Here is a 21,824-nt window from a genome sequence, read left to right as displayed (position 1 = left end):
CAAACAAGGGGAAAGCCAAGTCAACATGAATGAAGCAGCACAGCCATGTGCTTGCAAGACCACAAGAGGATCCAGACAGGAAGCAGACCACAAGATGATCCAAACAGGAAGCAGACCACAAGATAATCCAAACAGGAAGCAGACCACAAGAGGATCCAGACAGGAAGCAGAGCACAAGAGGATCCAGACAGGAAGCAGAGCACAAGCACAAGAAACTCACACTACCAGTGTGAAAAGGGTATCAAACACAGATTTTTTAAATATAAAAAATTAAGGATTAGAACTTTAAATAGCATTATCAATAATACTGCTGATAGGTTAATCACTACCTAAGCAAACAACTACAACCATGTACCCTACATCATGACCTTACACAAATACAGCACAGCATGAAATATATATTATACATTAATCTGCTGAATGCTGAATGCATATTTAATGCATTTCAATTATAATGAATTATATTGGCCACAAAATTAGTATCACAACACAAAGTGCAGTAAAGCCATGCTAAACCATGCATCTGCTCATTCAATTAAAGTACATATTAAAGGGCAAGGTCTTAAATCACTCTGACATATTTCCTATATGAAGGAGAAATAATTAGCTTATACCAGCTGCCCCAAACATCTTTAGTCCTCATTCATAACTTGCTGGTGCCATTTATAAGAGGGCATTTCCAGGTGGTTAAAATTCAGAAGAGTCCTGCATTTTCCAGTTTTAAGAATTCTAGACAGAGGTTTATTAACTAAATTGAATTTTCCTACTATGACGAGTAGCCTACCAAAAGTGCTACTTTGAAAGTTAATCATTTTTATAATTTCATGCTCAAGTGCATTTAATTTCACCACTTTGATGAAATCCTTATGGAAGACAAGGAGAAAATAGCTGTGCCGTTCCACCTTCATTTCCAGTTGTTTGTTGCTGCAGTAATTTAAATCATAAAGGAAGGCAGAACACATTCCCTTGTGTACTGTACATTAAACAAAGGTGTGGATCACCCGGCCTGACCCCAACCCGGCCCAGTGAAACGCTACTGGCCAGAGAGGATCCAGGCGTTTGACTGGCTGAACGCTGAGTGTGCAGGTCCCTGCCTCCCACGACCGCTGAACACAGGCCCTGCGTGTGACCCGTGTGAGCTTGTGCCCTCTGAACAGCTGGCTGCCAACCAATCACAGCCCAACAACTCAAAGCAGGGCTCTCTGGGAACACTTCAATGTGCTGGGCCGGGTTAAAATCACACAGCAGAAATATTATAGGTAAATTTCCTTGTGAAAAATATTCTTTCTGGCTACTCTCATCTCTGTAGTACCCTATAAATAGCCTGCTAATTCAAGAAATCCCTGTGTGTGTAAACTGAGAAAGATGGACCATGTGACCCACTCTCAACCAATAACCTACTTCTTTCAGCTGTTCAAAGGGAAAGCTGAAAATGTGCACAGAAGGAGCCAAAATCAATGCAAGAGACAGCAGTCAGACAGCAACAGGGAGGACAGCTATGGCAGTCAGAACAGGATTCCACTGCAGAAGATCAAATAGGCAGACAAGGAAGCCTTATGCCCTTCAAGGGGACATGCCTTATCCACAGCACGATGACATCATCTGTTTTCTCTAAACTTGGCTTACACGCTGAGAAATGAAACACAGATGCAGGTTTTAGCTGCTAGAGCTTTAATTTGTATCCCTTATGGACAGGAAAGGTCTGTTTAGAATAACACACCAATACGCAAAAAGAAAAGTGCTTTCCAGCACACAGGACACAGAAGCAGGAGTGACAGAGCGATGAGTTCAAACCAGAGGGAGCAGACACACCTCCTCAAAACTCAGACTGGACTTTCAATTACGGCATCTGTAATGCTGTCCCCAGTTACGGCTATTCTAGTCAAATGCTAGGAGGTCAGGTTTCCAATATACTGTATGTGCTGCCAAATGAAGTTCAACCACGCGTTCACACAGCAAGAAACTCGGTTGGAAGTACATTCATTCTCTATGAAGCTGAGCGACATTGTTTAAGGCCTGTTAGGCCCGAACCCGAACCACAGTGAAACGAGGCTGCATTCCCTCCAAGGCCTCAGTACACACAGTGAACTTTATGACCATGCCACTCACACTGCCGCAGACCGCAGATGTGTGTGAGTGAGAGAGTAAACAGAGGGAGCAGAGAGGACTCCTCCACCCCACTGTCCTGTTCTCCTTATCAGGCCCTGTAGCTGTGCCGTGTGATAACCACACGCCCGTCAGGTCTGTCCGAACGGGGCCTGAGTCAGGCAGTGTTTCAGCACCGTGGGGACGGGCTGGAGGCAGAGATAACCCAGCGCAGGACGGCCCCGTGACTGTTAAAAACAGCCAGCACGGCACCATCCATTCAAAAAATCCATAAACCAGTCTAGCGACTGAGGCCTCCCTGATGTGGAAAGAGACCAAAGCTCTCCTCTCCCTTTCCCAATGTCCCTGGGAAAAGTTAAGCGATAGGCCACACGTTGACAGCAGCTTACAGAAACATGGTGCTGGGTCAGTGTGCAAAGCCTCATGGGTACCTAGCTGAAGCACAGGTGTGGAAGGGAGATTTACAGGAAGCTACTCCATACAGAAAAACGTACATTCTTCTCTCATTATTCTGTAAACAGAAGAGAGAAGTTCATGGAAAAGACAACATCTAACAGACAGGAACAAGAGCCCTTAGTGTGGACTGTGTTGTTCCACAACCTCACAGCTGTGTCCATACACACTACCTGCGGAGGGTTCAAGAGGGTCTCTTAGCATAAAACAAATCTATGATGATGTCCAATCACACTCCAGGGCCTGGGGTGCCTCTACAGGCCGGGGCAGCCCCTGCCGTGGCTGGGACTTGTATGGGACCTTAAAGCTGATGAAATGGCCTGGGGTGCGTGGGTGCACTGAGGACAAGCTGAGGGGGCCGTTCTGAATGCAACAGCACAGCCTTCATAACGAAAATAAGGAAAAGCACTCTTCACTGGACACCGATGGGGATGTTTCAGGACACTGTGGTACCACTGCCTTGTCACAGGCTTTCTAAGCGATGAGCTACCTCTGGCGTCAGACAGACACAGGGGTACAGGGTGCACGGTGGGAACCCCATCCTCCTACGGGGGTACAGGGTGCATGGTGGGAACCCCATCCTCCTACGGGGGTACAGGGTGCACGGTGGGAACCTCATCCTCCTACGGGGTACAGGTCACGGTGGGAACCCCATCCTCCTACGGGGGTACAGGGTGCACGGTGGGAACCCCATCCTCCTACGGGGGTACAGGGTGCACGGTGGGAACCCCATCCTCCTACGGGGGTACAGGGTGCACGGTGGGAACCCCATCCTCCTACGGGGGTACAGGGTGCACGGTGGGAACCCCATCCTCCTTATTTCAGTTTGGAGCAGTTTAAAAACGCCTTGGACATGTGCCAGTTTCAACATTTATTGGGCGGCTTTTAGTTTGTCTTGTAGCAAATCTAATTATCAATCTCCAAAGCTTATATTTCAGCCAGACTCTTACGACAGACTGCCCAAGCAGTGTAGATTAAAATGCAGCAGAGAAGGTATCCAGTCATTTTGGAAACAGGGGCCTGATCCAAGTATGAGGGTACACTGCCATCAATAATTACTATAGGTCAACTATCTGGGAAAATACAATAACTGGGGTAGTCAATTTTAATAAAACGTTTTTGATTAACCTACTCAGCAATGTGAAGCAAGTGTCAATACAAACAGTAAAAAAGACTATGTGGGTTTTTTTTTCATATAACGATCACCCCACAAGTTTATAAATTACTAGGAATACTTATTCATCAAAAAACAAAGCATAAACAGCATACATAAATAAAACATAAAACAGACTGATTGTTTTTCCACCACAAGGAAAGAATTGCTTATGGAATGTGAATGAAATCCCCAAGCTAGAATTTATCCAATAATTAAACATTTATGCAGCTTGAAGCTGCATATTTAAAGACAAGCCTGTCCTGATGAGACATGCAGGGGCAGGGAGAACAACAGCAAACAACCCAGAAAACATCTTTAGTAACTAATACACGCAGCACAAACAAATATGCGATACAGGAGCCCAGTATTCTACCCTGTACTGGGGGAAAGAACCCAGTCTCAAAGACAGATACAGTTAAGAGGCCATATTCTCCCGTTTATGGATTCCGAAGACTGTGTACAAATGTGAAACCACATCTGCGTGAAGCGGAAATGTCAGGCACAAATGCCGTGATGGCAAACATAGCATGCATGTGTTTCCCACAGTAGAGCTTCATAAAGCTAAGGAAGTAACGCAGATAAAATAAAGATCAAATACTGAACGTCTGCACTAACAAAGATTGTTTGCACTAAAGGCTCCAAATTATCCCACTGATACCAATTACAACATGCATAAATTAAGTTAGCTAGACAGAAACATCAGTCACGTGGATCATTTCCCTAGTTAGACACACATCCTGCTAGCCCTATCTAGCTGAGTATCGCTCATGTTTCATTCGGCTGAACAAAGGCAGATTTACACTGCTTGCTAGCTAGCTAACGTTAGCTATGCTTGTATCGTGACCAACTCGTTACTTACTCGGATAAAGTAACACATTTTATATGTATCCAGCGTTACTAAAACCATACCGACAGCTACATACACAGCACTAATTAACAGGCATTCCTTTCCGTTTTTCCCAAAATATTTTCAAGTTAGCCAACTTAGCGCTAGCCTGTTTTACGACCGATTGTCAGTTAGCTAATAACGTTAGCCGCTGTGGCCTGTGTGAGTGGCAGCATCACCTGTGTCGATGCAATTAGTCGACCAACGTTAGCAAGATACAACTTAAGCAAATGAATGAACGGTTGCGACAACAGAATATCGATGTATGTGTACATTTCCAGATAGCTGGCAAGCTTAGAATCCAGCGAGCCACCCATCTGTAAATCAACAACAAAGGGCACTTATAGCTGGCTGCAGTATGCGAGGCAAAGGGATTAGTAACCCACTGCCGGCTAACGATCGCTAGCAGTTACCCACAGAAAAACACACTACAGTTAACTTAACCAAATAATACCAACGACAACCTGGAAAAGGCTCTGTCCAGATGAAGCGCACAGTAAACAAAGACACTTTTCAGCCAAGCCTCCACAGCGCTAGCGTTAGCCATAAAACTGACAAAGGGAAAAGTAAAACTAGCCACCTAGCTAAGGTTAGCTGAGCTAACTGACTAAACCAAATGATATAAGTTAAGTTAGATAACCAATATGAACAAAAATAAACATGTATTATTAAATCTGAAAACGTTACATTGATACAAGGTATGGGGTTAATGTTCATGTGTATCTCACTCGCAGATTAGATAGATCAGTCAAGCCATACACACAGCTGTGGTCCAGCTAACGTGTAGCCAGCTGGTGTAAACCAAACTGGGATTGTTTTTGTTCGTTTTAGTCTACCTAGTCTAGCTAGATTGGGTCGTCAACAATACAGGCAGCGAGTTACGGCGTTGTATACTTAACTTATCAGACTACATGTGCAATATTTCACGCTAATGTTAGCTACTGGCGATACCGTGCGCGATGTCTCTGTGCTTTCGGTGCCGACCTGAGCAGCTGTATGCTACTTTCTTTGTTACCGTTATCCAGTCAGTTAGCACGGAGCCAGCAGAAACTCAGGCCAGTGTTCACCACATAGTTTACGCTTTTGCCATTCCTCTGTCTGGTAGATGAAGATTCTCCGGCTGCCGACATCATGTTTTATAGCAGCGTTTCACTTCTTAACCCACTAAGGTTCATAGACAATACACTGTTAGCCTGTTACTCAATGTAAATGTAAACTGGAAACAGCATAAAGACTCCGTGTGTGCAACCAACATTCCCATTGCCATTAGTGCAAGTTTATAGTAGCCAGGTTACAGATATAAATGAACCATGTTCTCTAATATAGCTAGATAAAACCGACACATAACCAGTGATAATTCATAATGTTACAGTGGCAACATTAGCCAACGCTGACAAGGAATAAAGACGTTACTTACTAAGGGTCGTTTGTAAACCTGGGTGTTCGGGGAGCCTGGTAATTGTATAGATGGCAATAAAGCACGTCGAAACAGAAGCAACACATCTCCGCTGAAACGACCATCTTCCTACCACCGCTGCCCGAACCAGATCCGGGGCTGAGATTAGGGGAGAGGCCGGTTGAGTTGTAGGCTCCGGGAGTTGGGGATAGCGCGTTGGTGTTGTTGGTGCTACTGCTACCCCCAGGACCCCCCAGGCCGTTTACTCGATTCACGCTCCCCGACGCCACTGTCGAGGAGGAGCCAATCCCCAAGTCAGATCCGCAGTGTCCCGTCCCAGCTACCCCGCTCCCCGCCCCGCCAGGACCCCCCGACCCGGGGGACCCTGACAGCTTCTGCTTCTTCACCCCGCAGCACCCGGCCGCCATCTTGGAACAATCTGCACCGACACACCGCTTCCGACCCATCACCGTCACAGCGGGAGGGGCGGCGGGAAGCGCTGACCAGACGTAGAAATCCCACTGCGTCAGTACGTACGACGGACAGACGTAGAAATCCCACTGCGTCACCACGCACGACGGACAGACGTAGAAAACCCACTGCGTCAGCACGTACAACGGACAGCGCTCCACCTTCTCTTTTTTCCCCAACGCAATACCCAGCGCAGTTTACGCTATTTTAACCCCAACCACCGGGGCCAGATGGAAGGGAAAAGACTGCAATGTCATCCAATGCTTCCCTAGGAAAACACGTATTCTACGTAAAGATCTTACGCTGTTTTCGTACAGGACTGTTCAGCCAGCCACGGACTACAGTAAATCCACACCGTCCGAAGGATCACAGATATATATATATATATATTTTGAAAGGTACAGGCCCCCTGTCCCAAACTCGGTTTCCTCGGGAGCGATTCACTCAGCTTTCTCCAAAATCATTCAGATGCCTTCTTTATGTTTCACGAAGACTGCTATAGCTTAACCTCGGGCAGTTGCCAGCTGAGATGTGGAGCTAGCAGCTAACGCTAGCTGCGGCACTGCACTCACGGCGGCACAGACACGGTTCTTTTTTGTGTGGGAGTCGGTAGCTGGAGTAAGCAGGACCCACACGGCCAGAAAAGCCCGTCATAAGGTTCCGGATTCTGTAGCTCAAACCAGTCATTTACTTGCATCCGAACTTCCAGATGTCAGGAGTCGAGGTCCAAATCCTAGTAAAAACCGGTCTCGGCAATGCAGTTTATTTTTTCACCGCTTCTGCAGCGTGCAAGTCATTTCAGCAACCCGCAACTGCTTGTTGGTTTGCACCCTGTCTTTTAAAAGACTGCTCAGGGCGTAGTTAGCTAGCGTTTTTATTTAAACCCCACTGCGAGCAAAGCAGACTTGAGACTTTGCTGTAGGTTTCTTTTGAGGGAGTCATCCGTTTATTTTGAGACATTTTAGCTCAGCATTCTACCCCTCCTGTCACAAATCCATCGGGCTTTCCCACCCTCGCTCCTCAGTTCAGTCGCAGTAACGTCAGCCTTGCCGCTGCAAAGAAGGCTTCTGCGATAATCCAAAGTCACTCGCACCTTATTCACTTCTTCCACAGAAAAAAACAGAGTTCAGGACGTATTTTGCGATAAATTCCTAACTACGCATAATACGTACATTCTCCTGGGTCGTCAAATCTGAATTCTGAGCGCAGTCTACGTTGGAAATAGGCCGTGCATACTACTGTAGCGCATACGTCGAACAGTCAATGCCTCTTCTGTGAAGAATTTATCTATATAGCCATCTTATTTTTTTAATATCGAAGGTGTCTTCTTTTCTTTTCTTTCTGTTCCAGCCTTGATTCTATAAAAGAGAAGAGAAAATATTTCCAGTTAGAGTCGTTGCTTGTTTCTGCACGACAGACCGTTCCCACATTCCTATCGGTTAGCTAGCTAGCTAAACTAGCTTGACAGTGTCTGCAGCTCCTACTGTACACCGATCCGGGCTCACATCTGAAATAGCTATAAAAGAGTACCGGAGGATGCTCTCATGCGTTTTGTCATGCACTGATAGTACAAACAAAGCACAGCAGTGTTAAAGCGACAGTACAGGTCAGAAGTAGCTACTTTTGTGCTGTTGTTTTTCCATTCGTGTACAAATCACGCACGGTAGACATCGGGCTAATGAAACCAGACCGGCGACAGTTCGTCAAAGCACCATCTGTATTAGCATTGGGAATGGCAACGTTGAAAGTACCGAGATGCTCAATGGTTAGGCTAATATTTATTGACCAGTAGTCTGCTGTAGCAGTATTCAAACAATTTTTGGCAATAATTACGAGATTTTTTTTTACCTCGTCTGGCTGACTTGAAGTCATGTCTTCAATCTAAGGTTAACATCCAGACTGTAATAAAATATTTTGACAATATTTTGAGTATTGTAAAATTTGAGTAACCTGTAACTTGATTGTCAGGTCTCATTTCATAAGAGTCATTTTAAAATCATACTTTTTAAAAATCCTTTGTGAATCTACGAGGAAACAGGTGTGAATATTTTGCCACAATATAACTGCCAAAACAAATGGCTCAGACTGTACCGCCGTACACAGGCCTCCCTAAAAGTATAAACATTAAGCTGATCTTTTTTTAGATTTCACTGAATTAGTGAACAGGTTCAGGGCGGTGTCCTGATTTCTGTCTGCAGTGCTTCAGTAGTGTCTTTTCATTCCCTTTTGTGATGACAGCACAGAAAGAAACACTAGTAGAATGTAGTCAAATTAGTCAAATAAAAGGAGTGCAATAATTACATTTTTTAAATATGTTTTTGCCTTAGCCTCCTGGGTTCATTAAAGGCACAAGTAAATTATTCTACCCACTACACCTGTGTAGCTTTTTAACATGACACATATTAATGAGGTAGAGCAACAGTCAAGTTTACATTTCACCATTTCTCTAGAACATGGAGAGCACAGCTTTATTTCACCAGAATGTGCATCAGCTCTGCAGAATTTGAGAGTAAAATAGCAAACCGAAAACTCAAAGTGTGTGATTGAAGGCAGAATCAGTGAAAATATAACCTCTTCTTACACTTCCATACTTATCCATTTACAATAGGGGCACAGCAAGGGGCGGGGACAGGAGGCAAAGGTTCAGTGTGTTAGCAGTAAAGACACACACTGGTCAGCTGTCACTTGCAATCCTTTATGATCCTCCAGAGCTGCACAGGTCCTGGCAAGGTCACAAAGATAAGCTTTCACTGGGTTTCTCCATTTCACGCACCTGCTGCTTCCAGACCCAGCGAAGGATGAACAGCCGGTTTACTTCAGCAAGGTTGCGTTGAAGCCACAGAAGTCCACTATGTCCTGACCACCAGACTGAATATGGGTATCACAGGCTAAGTATGGATATCACAGGCTGAGTATGGGTATCACAGGCTGAGTATGGATTTCACAGGCTGAGTATGGAGATCACAGGCTGAGTATAGATTTCACAGGCTGAGTATAGATTTCACAGGCAGAGTATGGATATCACAGCTGCTGCATAGCTAAGATATATGTTGCATAGCATAGCTGCCATCCCAATATGGATATCACTTCCTACTATGCATGTCGCTGTATATTACAGAATATGGATATCACTTCCTCACGATGCATGTCACTGTATATTACTAGTAAACACTGACAGATGGGGGCTGTTTTAAAATGCAGACAGTTTAGCAAAGTTTGGCGTCAATGCATAGACATGGGAACCAGGGGTGCTACAGGTCTGAAAAGGGACCAGTGCTCAAGGGTGCGGGCAAACAGAGTAATAACTGCCCCAAACAAAAATAGTCTGATCTAAATACGAGAATCACTTTCTCGTCTCATCGGGTAACATCTTAGCGCTGCTTCCACAGTTCACCAGTGTTAGGAGCTCCAGTGGTTCAGGGGACAGCACAGGGATAAGGCTGGGTAGTAGTGACGTGTCGTTCGCGAATGAGTTGGCTCTTTGAGCCGGCTCGCATGTCTGAAGAGCCGATTTTTTTTAAACACAAGACACATAGTTAGATCCCATAGTGTCTGAGTCTTTATTGTTTTGTCTTTTTTATGGTGCGAATAAAACCTAAACCTAAAACCTACTGGGCCCTTCAAATGTGCATATCCTGCAAGAGGCACATACGGAGCCCCTAAAGGGACATACTTTTTTTATTATAAACTTGTGCGCACGACTTACTAAAGCGTGCCGAAGGATTTAGTAATTCATGCCCGCTATTTAGTAATTTGGGCGCACAAATTAACTAACTAGTGCACACAAATTCATTACATATAGTCTGCATCGGATCCAGAAAGTGTGCATTTCATTATTGCAGCTAAACAGTCAATTTTTAATCCATTGGTTACTCTTTGTAATGTTTTACTGTAACTTGGGCATGACAAAAGAAAACTAGACGCTGGGTACAACTCATCACACAGTTTCACATTTTGATGGCAATCACAACGCCCAGCCCTCTCCCGGTCAACATTTACGCTGACAAATTCACACACAGATCAACCTATATGCACAAACACCAATCATAGGTCAAAATATTTCTAACTTTGGCTGATTTTGAAAAACCAGAAATGCTACTCAACGAAGAGCCGTTTGGGATCCGAAAGAGCCGGCTGTTATTAGTGAGCTGAGCCACATGATCCGATTCACTGAAAGGAGCCGGAATTTCCATCGCTACTGGGCAGACATCAAATGTCAGTTCCTTAAAACTTTATAACAGTTCCTTACAGTGATCATGGGTCAGTCTCCAGTCTTTCTAACAGTTACGTCTTCTGTGCATTTATCTCAGTGTTACGCTGATGAGAGGAACCAGTCTCACTACGGTGTACCACAGGAAAGCCTCATACACAGGTCTGCACTGGAATGAGCTGGTCTAGAGATATGATTTTTCCTAGAGGACATGATTGGACTGAGGAAGTTAAGCAGGATTGAGGAATAGAGGTCTGCAAGAGGAAGATATCTGCTGCTTATTTCTAGTGGTTCTGATGCTAACCTCCGATGCTAACTTATTCCACTGCTGCTTTCGCTTATTTTTGAATGGTATTGTTGGAGCAGCTTTTGCAGGAATAACTACATTACATTACTACAATAGTAGTTCTTCTTCTTTGGTTCTCTATGGCTTCCTGTTGCTCAGGTGACTCAGACTCAGAGGTGTGTGTGTTCTGGCAGGCACCAGTTCTCTACAGGTCACACAGACCTCACGCGCACGCAAACAAGAGAAAAAGCACAAATATCAGTTCTCTTTCAGGCACCAAATCATGGACGATGGCCTTGTCCTGGCAGAGGACGCAGAGTGAAGTGTCTTAATCATTGGACAGTGTGGGATAAAACCAAATGTAATGTGATCAACCATGTAAGGATCCAGCAGAAACCAGGCAATTCGGCGGCAGCCCTCACTGCTTATCTTATCGTACAGCGACATGTACTGTACATATGGTCTGTTGTTGAAACAAAGCATACGTTGGAATTTGTCAGGCATTTGTCAAATATTCAAATAAAGTATAAGAGTTTAAATGGTTTGGTTACAAAATATCTTAGTGAGACACACATCCTTTACTCAAAGATTGCTTTTCTCACTGCCTATTTGGAAATTCCAAGTATATCTAAAATTCCAAAGGGAAACGGTAAATGGACTGCATTTATATAGCGCTTTTATCCAAAGCGCTTTACAATTGATGCCTCTCATTCGCCCGAGCAGTTAGGGGTTAGGTGTCTTGCTCAAGGACACTTCGACACGCCCAGGGCGGGGTTTGAACCGGCAACCCTCCGACTGCCAGACAATCGGTCTTACCTCCTGAGCTATGTCGCCCCACGCACGGAGCCCCTCCAGCAGAATGACCCCTTTTGCATGTGCTTCAGACACGCTGTCTGTCTGTCCCTGTCCACGCTCAAAACTCACCTCTTTAGTCAAACCAAGATGTCCGGCCGGGTAAAGCACAGAGCTGGTATGTGAGCTGTGCTGACTGTGCTGTTGCTCTGCCGCTGCATGCGAACACTCAGGTTTGCAGTTTTGTGCCAAGTTTGGGTACAGTCTGTCTAGGATCACTCTCATGGTTGACTGCACCCTCCTTTCTTCATATCTATTAGACATGCTGCCAAAGCATAGCACCTGGGGCTTTTCTATATTGCACACAGGTCTCTATACATGCCGCAGTTAGTCTCATAATTATACAGCGGTCTCTATACATGCCGCAGTTAGTCTCATAATTATACAGCGGTCTCTATACATGCCGCAGTTAGTCTCATAATTATACAGCGGTCTCTATACATGCCGCAGTTAGTCTCATAATTATACAGCGGTCTCTATACATGCCGCAGTTAGTCTCATAATTATACAGCGGTCTCTATACATGCCGCAGTTAGTCTCATAATTATACAGCGGTCTCTATACATGCCGCAGTTAGTCTCATAATTATACAGCGGTCTCTATACATGCCGCAGTTAGTCTCATAATTATACAGCGCCCAGCCTCTGTGTTCTTCCCTGAGGCTTGCCCAATTTTCCTTTTTTTTGTTATGTGTAAAATGTCTTTGTGACCATGTCTCCATAAAAAAGATACAAACAAATAAACTTGAATTGATTTGGATTTTGCACTTAAATTTGAATGAATGAATGAATGAATATAGTTTGTTTTGGTCATACATTATAAGGAACAAAATTTGACAATTTGTGTGGATATGCAACAGACAATACATCATCATACATGTTTACACTAATCCATTTCACACAATACAATTCACACAATCAATGACCGGAAAAGGAATAGGCTGAAGCCCAAGGCTTATTATTGCCTATCCTATACAACCATAATATAACCCAGAATATCAGTAGTACAAAAAAATACTCTAAAGTTGCAATCCTTAATTATTTTGCATTTTATTCGTACAAAAAAAAGACAAATTTAATTACTTATATACTACCACAGCTCTGCAATGATACCAGAGCACTATTAGCTCATTTGGTCAGTTTTCACATCTTAAATCTTAAAATATCATAAAAGGTTCTGCAACGAAGAGGTTATAACATACATAAGAAAATGTTTTTTTTTTCTTTTCCCATTAATTTTCCCAATTCTTCCTGATTTTGGAATGAGCGGCTGTGGCTCTCAGAGTGCATGCATTCCCCTGCCAGAAGCACTGCACGCAAGGAGCTAAATAAACATCCTGACTGCAGCGGCTTGGCTATATGGCTTGGCTAGCGCTCAGCTATATATCTCGGCTAGCACTTGGCTATACTGCTCTGTTAGCGCTCGGCTATACAGCTCGGCTATAAGGGAGTGCTTTTCCTGACCCAGCAAGTCATTACATTACATTTACGTCACATTCACTTAAAGGAGTACCATGGTGATTTTCACACTTTCTCGGTTTTATGTGCTATTTGTACAAGAGGCATTGAAGAAACACAATGAGTAAAGTATTAAATATGTCCGTTCTGTATTTTTGGAGAAATATGCGTTTTAAATTTATCGTCCTATTTTCAACCGGTTGAGAAAGTTGTCGACTTGGTGCGTCACGAACACAGTAACCACTCCCCTTTCCACGCCCCGTAAACCCATGGATAACTCGAGACCCATAGTTTGCGCCGCTGGCTTACAGGCAAGACAATGCAAATGTTTGACTAACGTTAGGTTCACTTAAATTAGAGTGTCTTTTAAGGACTATTAGATTATTTCTGGTTGTATTCATTTAGTTAGCTAGCTAACGTTAGCTAGCTAGCTAACGTTAGCTAGCTAGGTAGTTTGCTTTCGTAAGGAAATGTTATCGATAACGTTAGCTAGCTAGTTTGCTTTTATGAGGACGTTATAGTTGTGGTTTTCTCTCAACTTGGCTAGCTAGATAGCAAAAATTATAATTGGATATAAGTCAACGTCCTTACCGTAGCTATCTATCGATACTTGATATACTACTAAGCTAGCTAGTTTATGAAAAGTCTCCCAAAAATAGCGGGGGTAGCTATGGTAACGGGGCACGGTCTGTCAATCATAGCTAACTGACAGTTCTCATTACCACGCCCAGACGGTTCGGATGAACTTTTATAGCGGGAAATTTAGGCTTAGAAAAATACGTTTTAAAGTACATTGAAATGACTGAATAATAAAAAAATTATGCACATTTGTTTTGTTGTTGCCTAAAGACAACTGGGAAGTGTCAGGTTCAACCACCATGTTACTTCTTTAACAGACTCTTATCCAGAGCAGTGTACAGTAGGCCAGTACAGTACACTCAGGAGACCCATTGCCCTCATTTTCACAGGTCTCTTACACAACAGGTATAGCACGTGTGTGACAGCATGTACAGCCTATTCACAACAGCATACGCGTGTGACAGCATGTACAGCATATTCACTACAGCATACGCGTGTGACAGCATGTACAGGACATTCACTACAGCGCTGATGCTAGCTGTAACTTGGTGCTCTGACGCTAGCTGTAACTTGGCGCTGACGCTAGCTGTAACTTCACACTGATGCTAGCTGTAACTTGGCGCTCTGACGCTAGCTGTAACTTGGCGCTCTGACGCTAGCTGTAACTTCACGCTGATGCTAGCTGTAACTTGGCGCTGATGCTAGCTGTAACTTAGCACTCTGATACTGGTTGTAACTTGGTGCTCTGACCACAGCCTCCTTAGAGTCTCACACACCGCCAGCACAAGTCCATGGGCCCAGTCCAAACTGCATTACCACAGTGTAGCTAGAGTAACAAACTGGCAAAACCCTAACCTTAACCAATAACCCCTTTTCAAACTTCAAGTACCAATCTCCCCTTTTCGACCTGTCCCAGTACCATAACCTTTACCTTCCAGATAACCTTCACTTCAGTACCATTCCTTTTCAGCCTGTCCCAGTACCAATCTCCCCTTTCACCTGTCCCAGTACCAATCTCCCTTTTCAGCCTGTCCAGTACCAATCTCCCCTTTTCACCTGTCCCAGTACCAATCTCCCCTTTCAACCTGTCCCAGTACCACATCTCTCCCCTTTTCACCTGTCCAGTACCACTAACCTCTTTTCCACCTGTCCCAGTACCAATCTCCCCTGTTCAACCTGTCCCAGTACCAATCTCCCCTTTTCAACCTGTCCCAGTACCAATCTCCCCTTTTCGACCTGTCCCAGTACCACTAACCTCTTTTCCACCTGTCCCAGTATCAATCTCCCCTTTTCAGCCTGTCCCAGTACCAATCTCCCCTTTTCAGCCTGTCCCAGTACCAATCTCCCCTTTTCAACCTGTCCCAGTACCAATCTCCCCTTTTCAACCTGTCCCAGTACCAATCTCCCCTTTTCAACCTGTCCCAGTACCAATCTCCCCTTTTCAGCCTGTCCCAGTACCAATAACCCCCTTTCAAACTCCCAGTACCAATCTCCCCTTTTCGAGATATCATTTCCACTCCTGAAATGTAATACACAGTGAGATCTCTCCTGGGCAGCCCCAAGAACGGAAACCCTGCCTCTGGAAATGTCATTATATAGCCAGTGTAAAAATTAAAAAAAAAAAAACACCAGTGGGAGGGAGAGCGGGGACGAGCATGCCAGGGGTCCTGCAACAGCAAGCCCTTTATGGAGCTCATTCTGACACCATGTGCTCACACTCATTTATACGCTCTATAAGTTCTAAACTAAACATTTTTCATGTTTCTGAGGCAATTTCAGATTTCCACGTAATGTATATTTTGCCATTTATACTGAAATTTAAATGACTCAGGTCTGATGGCTACAGTGGGCCTTCAGGCTGGGAAAGATGCAGTGTGTCTTAGGAAATCTATACGAGGTCAAGATGGCCGCCCATAAGCGAAAGCTGAGGTGATTAAGATGGCCGCCCATAAGAGTAAGGTAAGGTAGTCAGGCTGACATGCTTCTTCTTCCTGTAAACTACTTTAGGGTCCTTTAAAATGAGTGAGAATTGTTACAGAAATATAACTAATTGTTTTATTATCAGACAATATATTACAGTTTGGAAAGAAAGACTGTATATAAGATGTATGTTTTCTGAATAATAATACATATATTATGAATATCAAGTGGTTTATTTAACCACATATTTAACAAGGCTATGTTACTCTAGTACAAATAAAACTGAATGAGCCACTATTTCTGTGGGTAAAACATTTGAACCTCATCATCCACCCTGAATCACACATTCCTCGAAATAAAGGCATGTGCACAGAGTTCTAAACTCTCTGGATAAATCCAGCATATTTTTCAAGCCAGCACAGAATCTGAAAGCCCGTCAATAACATTAAATATTACAGGCATTTGGCAAATATGTGTCCCTCAAACCCAAAACATTGAGAAAACTGCACTGAGCAGCATTTGTATCAGCTGATTGTGTTCACTTGCTTTGCAGGAACCAGGTGTAGATAATGGCCCAGCTGATTGTGTTCACTTGGTTTGCAGGAACCAGGTGTAGATAATGGCCCAGCTGATTGTGTTCACTTGGTTTGCAGGAACCAGGTGTAGATAATGGCCCAGCTGATTGTGTTCACTTGGTTTGCAGGAACCAGGTGTAGATAATGGCCCAGCTGATTGTGTTCACTTGGTTTGCAGGAACCAGGTGTAGATAATGGCCCAGCTCACTGCGCTGACTCCGCCCGCTGAAGCAGCTGAATCTGTGCTCTCCCTGCGCTGTGAAATGTGCCTGATCAGCAGACTTTCCCCTTGCGGCTCCAGCTCACACACGGGCCGCTGCGTTCAGACAGGCTGGAGGCCTCCCTCAGCGTGCTCTCACCAGGGTGCCAGAAGTCCTGCAGACAGGGTGCAGATTTGGGCTTTTGGGACCATGCAAAATATGAAATGGAATTAACAAGATTTTGATACATTTTCTTTGGGATTCCAGTCAACCTGTTCTAAATCTCTGGCAACTGCCCAAAGTACGTTATTATTAGTTTTGTTAAGAGGAAAAAAAAAATCAATACAAAATGTAGCAAGCGGAAAAATGATGTATTTTGAGGGCAGCAGCTCTGTAATGCTTCTTCCCCCTCATTCTGCCAGCTATACTGAGCCCTGGAGGACTGAAGACCTCTATTCCACACCTTCCTATGCCCTCTTTACTGAATGGATACCATGGGCTGTAATGACCTGTGCATGCTCACTCTCCAATGCATTCAGCGATATGAGGGGGCTGATACTGCAGTTGAGTTGATGCATGTCCACAGGAGGGCGCTGTGCTGCGCATGTCAGCATTTCAGAGGCGATAGTAGACAGGTCAAACAGTGGCTCATCCTCTAACAGAAAACATGAGGTGACAGCTTCATCTCCTCTGTATCCTCCATCAACAACACAGAGCCTAATCATGACATCCGTCCCATGGAACACCTCCCTCAAAATGTCCGATCTATGGGTTCTGAAGGTGCAGAGTGAGACTCCTGCTTGACAGCCTTTCAGAGAAATCATCTGGGACAAAAACAATCAGCTGGCAATGGAAATTCACAGAGTATATCAGGTAGTCTCCAAGATAAAAAAGGACTGTTATGCCTACATCAGAAATAATGTGATGTGACAAGTGTTCAGAGGCCTTCCTCATCAAACAGACATCCTCCTCCTCAGGAACTCCTTCACAAATATGAGTCACTGCGAGCATCACCGGCAGAGCTGTCTGAGACTCAATCACCAGCAGAGCTGTCTGAGACTCAATCACTTACAACAGGCAGACTGTTGGCCAAATTTACTGTGAAAGAGGAAACTATGTTCTAAAGTAAAATCAAAATGGTTCTTTTTACAGTAACAAGTGTCCCAGCAACTCTTGCACCAGCTCTCGCCTAGTCACATGTGTAACTGGCAGCACAATTGCCCGCCTGTTCTTCATATACAGAATATATACGAAGGCAACTGATCAGCCTACATCCCCCTAATTCTACAAATCAAATTCATACAAAACATCTAACTACTGTGCATAAATGACTGGATCAAAGCTTTGGTAAGAACTCTAAAACTATTGTTACAAGAAATATGAATAAAAAAGATGTTCTAGCCTACATGTCTGATTTAAAATGATACCACAGGATAGCTGGCTGGGTAGCAAACCAAAGATTTTTTAAAACCAAAATACAAACTAGTTTTAATAAGCAATGTCCCCTTCATGAACAGAGCGCACAAGCCATAAAAACAGAAAGTAAGAACGCAAAATAAAATTAGCCACATATGCTGTCAGAGATGAGTATTTTCACAATGAGCCTACTGAGCTTATTGTGTGAAAAAAATCAATCCCATAAACCCAATAACACACATGAATAATTAAAACATTTGAATAAGGGGACCCTCCATTCTCTGCTGTCTGACTGCAGCCACACATAATTTCCATTAGAGTCTGACCTCTTCTCTCACATCAACAGGATGCAATATGATTAAGAATGACGAATACAAGAACATCACACAACAAAGAACTGCCTAATCACCTAATATCAGCATGCTTTTATTTTCCCATCATTCATCTGTGCTTCTTTCTTTCCTTTTAAAGAAAAGGACGGTGCCTGACCTGCTCTGAGACTGTGTTAAGTCTGATATCTGATGATAAAAATCATCTTTATTTAAATACATTTTTAATTATTTCTCCTAAGCGCTGATGACTGAAAACTCCAGAGCTGGAACTAAAATTCAAGTGTCAGTGAACATCACAGATCTTTGAATAATACAGGAATAATTATGTTTTTCCCTTTGGAGCTCAGTTCAAAAGAAAATGCACATGTGAAATGAAGAGTAACACAAACACTGGCTTTGGAAAGTTTGAGCGGCTACTTAGGCATTTGATTTGTCTTCTGATATAGCCTGTTCTTTTAACTTCTCTTTTAATAAAAGGGACTCAAACCAGGTTCTTATAAACAACACCAATGACCCAAGTCCGCCCCATGCATTGCCAGGGGAGAATCTCCAAGTATAAAGGTCTGCCAACGCAGCCACTTTACACATTTTATCTGACAATATATATTTGAATGCAAATTCCTGGACTTTGGGTGGATTTACCCTATAGTGAAACAGAGACAGATCAGACAAATAGACAGAGGCAAATGTACCAGACACCCTTAATGTGAAAGTAATAAACATAGAGCAGTCTACTTTAATGTGAATTTCCGAAACAAACTGTAAATTAATTATTAATAGGATTTGTGTATCCTTCATCAGCCCTTGATCTCTGTAAAAACGTAAAATATTTTATCTGTGCAGTAGATGGGATGTTGAGTTCTTTCAAAACAGAACAGCCTCTGGATGCTCAAAGAAGAATTCACACTTTAACGGGTAAACTAAGTGTATCTTTCATGATGAGGTAATAAAGACTATATGTTGCACAAAATCAGTCTTGTCGTTGCTTTTAATTTAAAAAGGTATTTTAAAAGGCTTACTCATTAGCAGTGCGCTGCTATATAAATTAATAAGGTTAACTTACTGAGCAACAAGGAAGGCGAGCGCTCTCCCGAAGACAACTCATAACATGTCACTTCCGTCCATCAATAATAACCAGATACCCAAAGTGAGAATTTACCGTGACGTCATCCTCGTTGCGTAAGGTCGAACCCTTGCAGTATTTTCTGTCAGGAAGTTGAGAGGCTACTTTGGCTGGAACTGCTGTACACGGCTACCTTAAAGACTCAATATAGCAGATGCGCTAAGGTATCATTTAAAATTCGAACTAAGTGGAAACGTTCTTATTACATGGCTTAATAGAGTAGCCTATCTCAGAATGATCTAACGTTTCTCTTTTCGCTCAGGCTAAATGTTCATATTTTACCGAGTAGCCTAACATGGACAAGGCTGACAGATATAGGCTGCTTTATTTAATGGGCTACTACGACCACTAATGCTAAAGATATTAATAGCCTAATCATTTTTCGTAGTAATACTATTATAGAACAGAGTCCTTGAGATGCTGGTCTATTGAAACAAAATTAAATTGAAAGGAATAATTAAAATACAACCAAGACCCGATTGCGATTCTATGCAAATTATAAATGGAAGTGGACGCTAATTTACCAACATGCCAATACAGGCTAGCTAGCGATAACTTTCATAGACAGAGTCAAAGAGGAAAAGGTGTCACCAAGACAATGCGAGCTTTTTAGATATTTATTAACACATTTAATGCCATTGGCGGACTGCTACGCTTATCAAGCAATGTATCTATTGTTCCCAAAAAAGAAAAAATAGGATGAACCTGTCGTTTGGCCCATCCTATTTTATTTACTTTATCGTACGGAGTAAGACCACTTTAGTCTGTTGCCATACCCCCGAAAAAGAGAAATCTGAAATTGAGACAGCATTTTCAGCCGGTATCGTTCACCCGGGAGCATATGGACAGTTATTATTAACATATTAAGCAAAGCGCTAACGATCATATTCCGACTACAGCACGGTGACAATGTCCTTACCGTGTTATGCCTTGTAGTATCCGCATTTGCTCGCCGCTTCTGCCCACTGTCCAAGTGAGCGAAACCGCCTTTAAAAGTACGACCTGGCTTCGAAAACAAACCGCGAGAAAACGCAAGGGGAGACTTAATCGCGAAAGATGCGGATTTCTTTATTTAACATTCCCCCTGCGTGCAGCCTCTGCAACAGAGGAAGAATGTTCTCAAAAATAGCCTAGGCTGGCGATGCACCGGCTCGCTGAAACCTGAGAAAGAAACGCTGAATTTAAAGATGCGGGTCGCTCTGAGTGCGTAATGAAATGTGGGAAATAACTGCGTGAACCATGGGCTGAGAGAGACCACGTGGCTCAGCGTGTCATGACCTCTACCCCTCATTTAACTCATTAAGCACGTGTACATATTGAGATGGTCTTTTATAAACTGCTGCAGTGCACTAGTAATGCAGATGGTGAGCAGATATCAGCCAGAAGAGCAGTATGGCATTAGAGCAAAGGATTAATCCCGGAGTGTTCTGGCCTCAGGTCCGTGCCTGTCTAGTGCTGGACAGGGCTATGCAGGGAGCTTTCTGCACATTACCCAAGTCTGAGGCAGGCTGCAGCGATCTCCTTCCAGACTGCCGCTGATGCCATGGACCATTTACCAGCCAGGAAGTGCCACCTACATGTTTTAAACACCAGAAACTAGTACAAAGTAGTTTATTGTGTCACTTTAAAAATGACCCCCTGGGGGGAGTATAGTGTCAGCATATGAAAAACGGTTAGCCATCCACAAACCATGCTATGAGGCTGGGGAGATTCTTCTTTTGGGTTTCTTTTGTGTGTGGTTTGTAGTTTGACTTGTAGTTTTGGGTTGTAGTTTTTGTGAAGACTTTTATTTTGTGAGTTTTGTTTGTTTTAGTTTGTGTTTTTAGATGAGTTTCTGTCTCGTTTTTGGTACCATTGGACTTGCGAGCCGGCCGTAACAGCAGCGGTTAGCCATCCAAAAACCACAAGTGCAGCTGCACTAACGCTAGGAGCAGCAGTTAGCCATCCACAAACCACAAGTGCAGCTCCACTAAGTCTAGGAGCAGCGGTTAGCCATCCACAAACCACAAGTGCAGCTCCACTAAGTCTAGGAGCAGCAGTTAGCCATCCACAAACCACAAGTGCAGCTCCACTAAGTCTAGGAGCAGCAGTTAGCCATCCACAAACCACAAGTGCAGCTCCACTAAGTCTAGGAGCAGCGGTGAGGCCCATTTAGCATTTTGCTTACATCATAAAAACGAGAAAGGGTAGGGGCTTTGATAGAGGAACAGGCTCTGAAACACCTCATCTGAGAATATCTCTACCTGCCAGACACAGACGCAGAGAGGACGGATTATAAGGAGGTCGCAGAGACGGTGATTACAGCCAATAGCAGGGTCAAACACTCGGGTGCCAGGAAGGCGGAGGGACCAGCGCTGGGGCACCTTGTGATTATTCCTGCTTTTTCCCAATTAATAAGCAGTTTCC

At 43.7% G+C, this 21,824-nt stretch overlaps 1 protein-coding gene and 1 long non-coding RNA gene across 2 annotated transcripts in view; both read right to left on the bottom strand.

The window, feature by feature from the left end:
• Positions 1–7,634, bottom strand: part of ammecr1 (AMMECR nuclear protein 1) — a 32,909-nt gene extending 25,275 nt beyond the window's left edge. The window contains exon 1 of the mRNA XM_064349594.1: positions 6,019–7,634. Within this exon, the coding sequence (XP_064205664.1) occupies positions 6,019–6,464 (446 nt within the window). The 5' untranslated portion in view covers positions 6,465–7,634. The remainder of the gene's footprint in view (positions 1–6,018) is intronic.
• Positions 7,635–15,154: 7,520 nt separating this feature from the next.
• LOC135262583 (uncharacterized) lies at positions 15,155–20,880 on the bottom strand. The gene is made up of 2 exons (XR_010332244.1): positions 20,338–20,880; positions 15,155–16,722 (listed from the first exon to the last, which is right to left on the bottom strand). It is a non-coding gene; the product is annotated as an uncharacterized LOC135262583 (long non-coding RNA).
• Between the last annotated feature and the right edge of the window lie 944 nt (positions 20,881–21,824).

The sequence above is a fragment of the Anguilla rostrata genome, chromosome 9 (genome assembly GCF_018555375.3).
Source record: "Anguilla rostrata isolate EN2019 chromosome 9, ASM1855537v3, whole genome shotgun sequence".
NCBI classification, from domain to species: Eukaryota; Metazoa; Chordata; class Actinopteri; order Anguilliformes; family Anguillidae; genus Anguilla; species Anguilla rostrata.
This window is presented reverse-complemented; position numbering and strand designations above follow the sequence as displayed.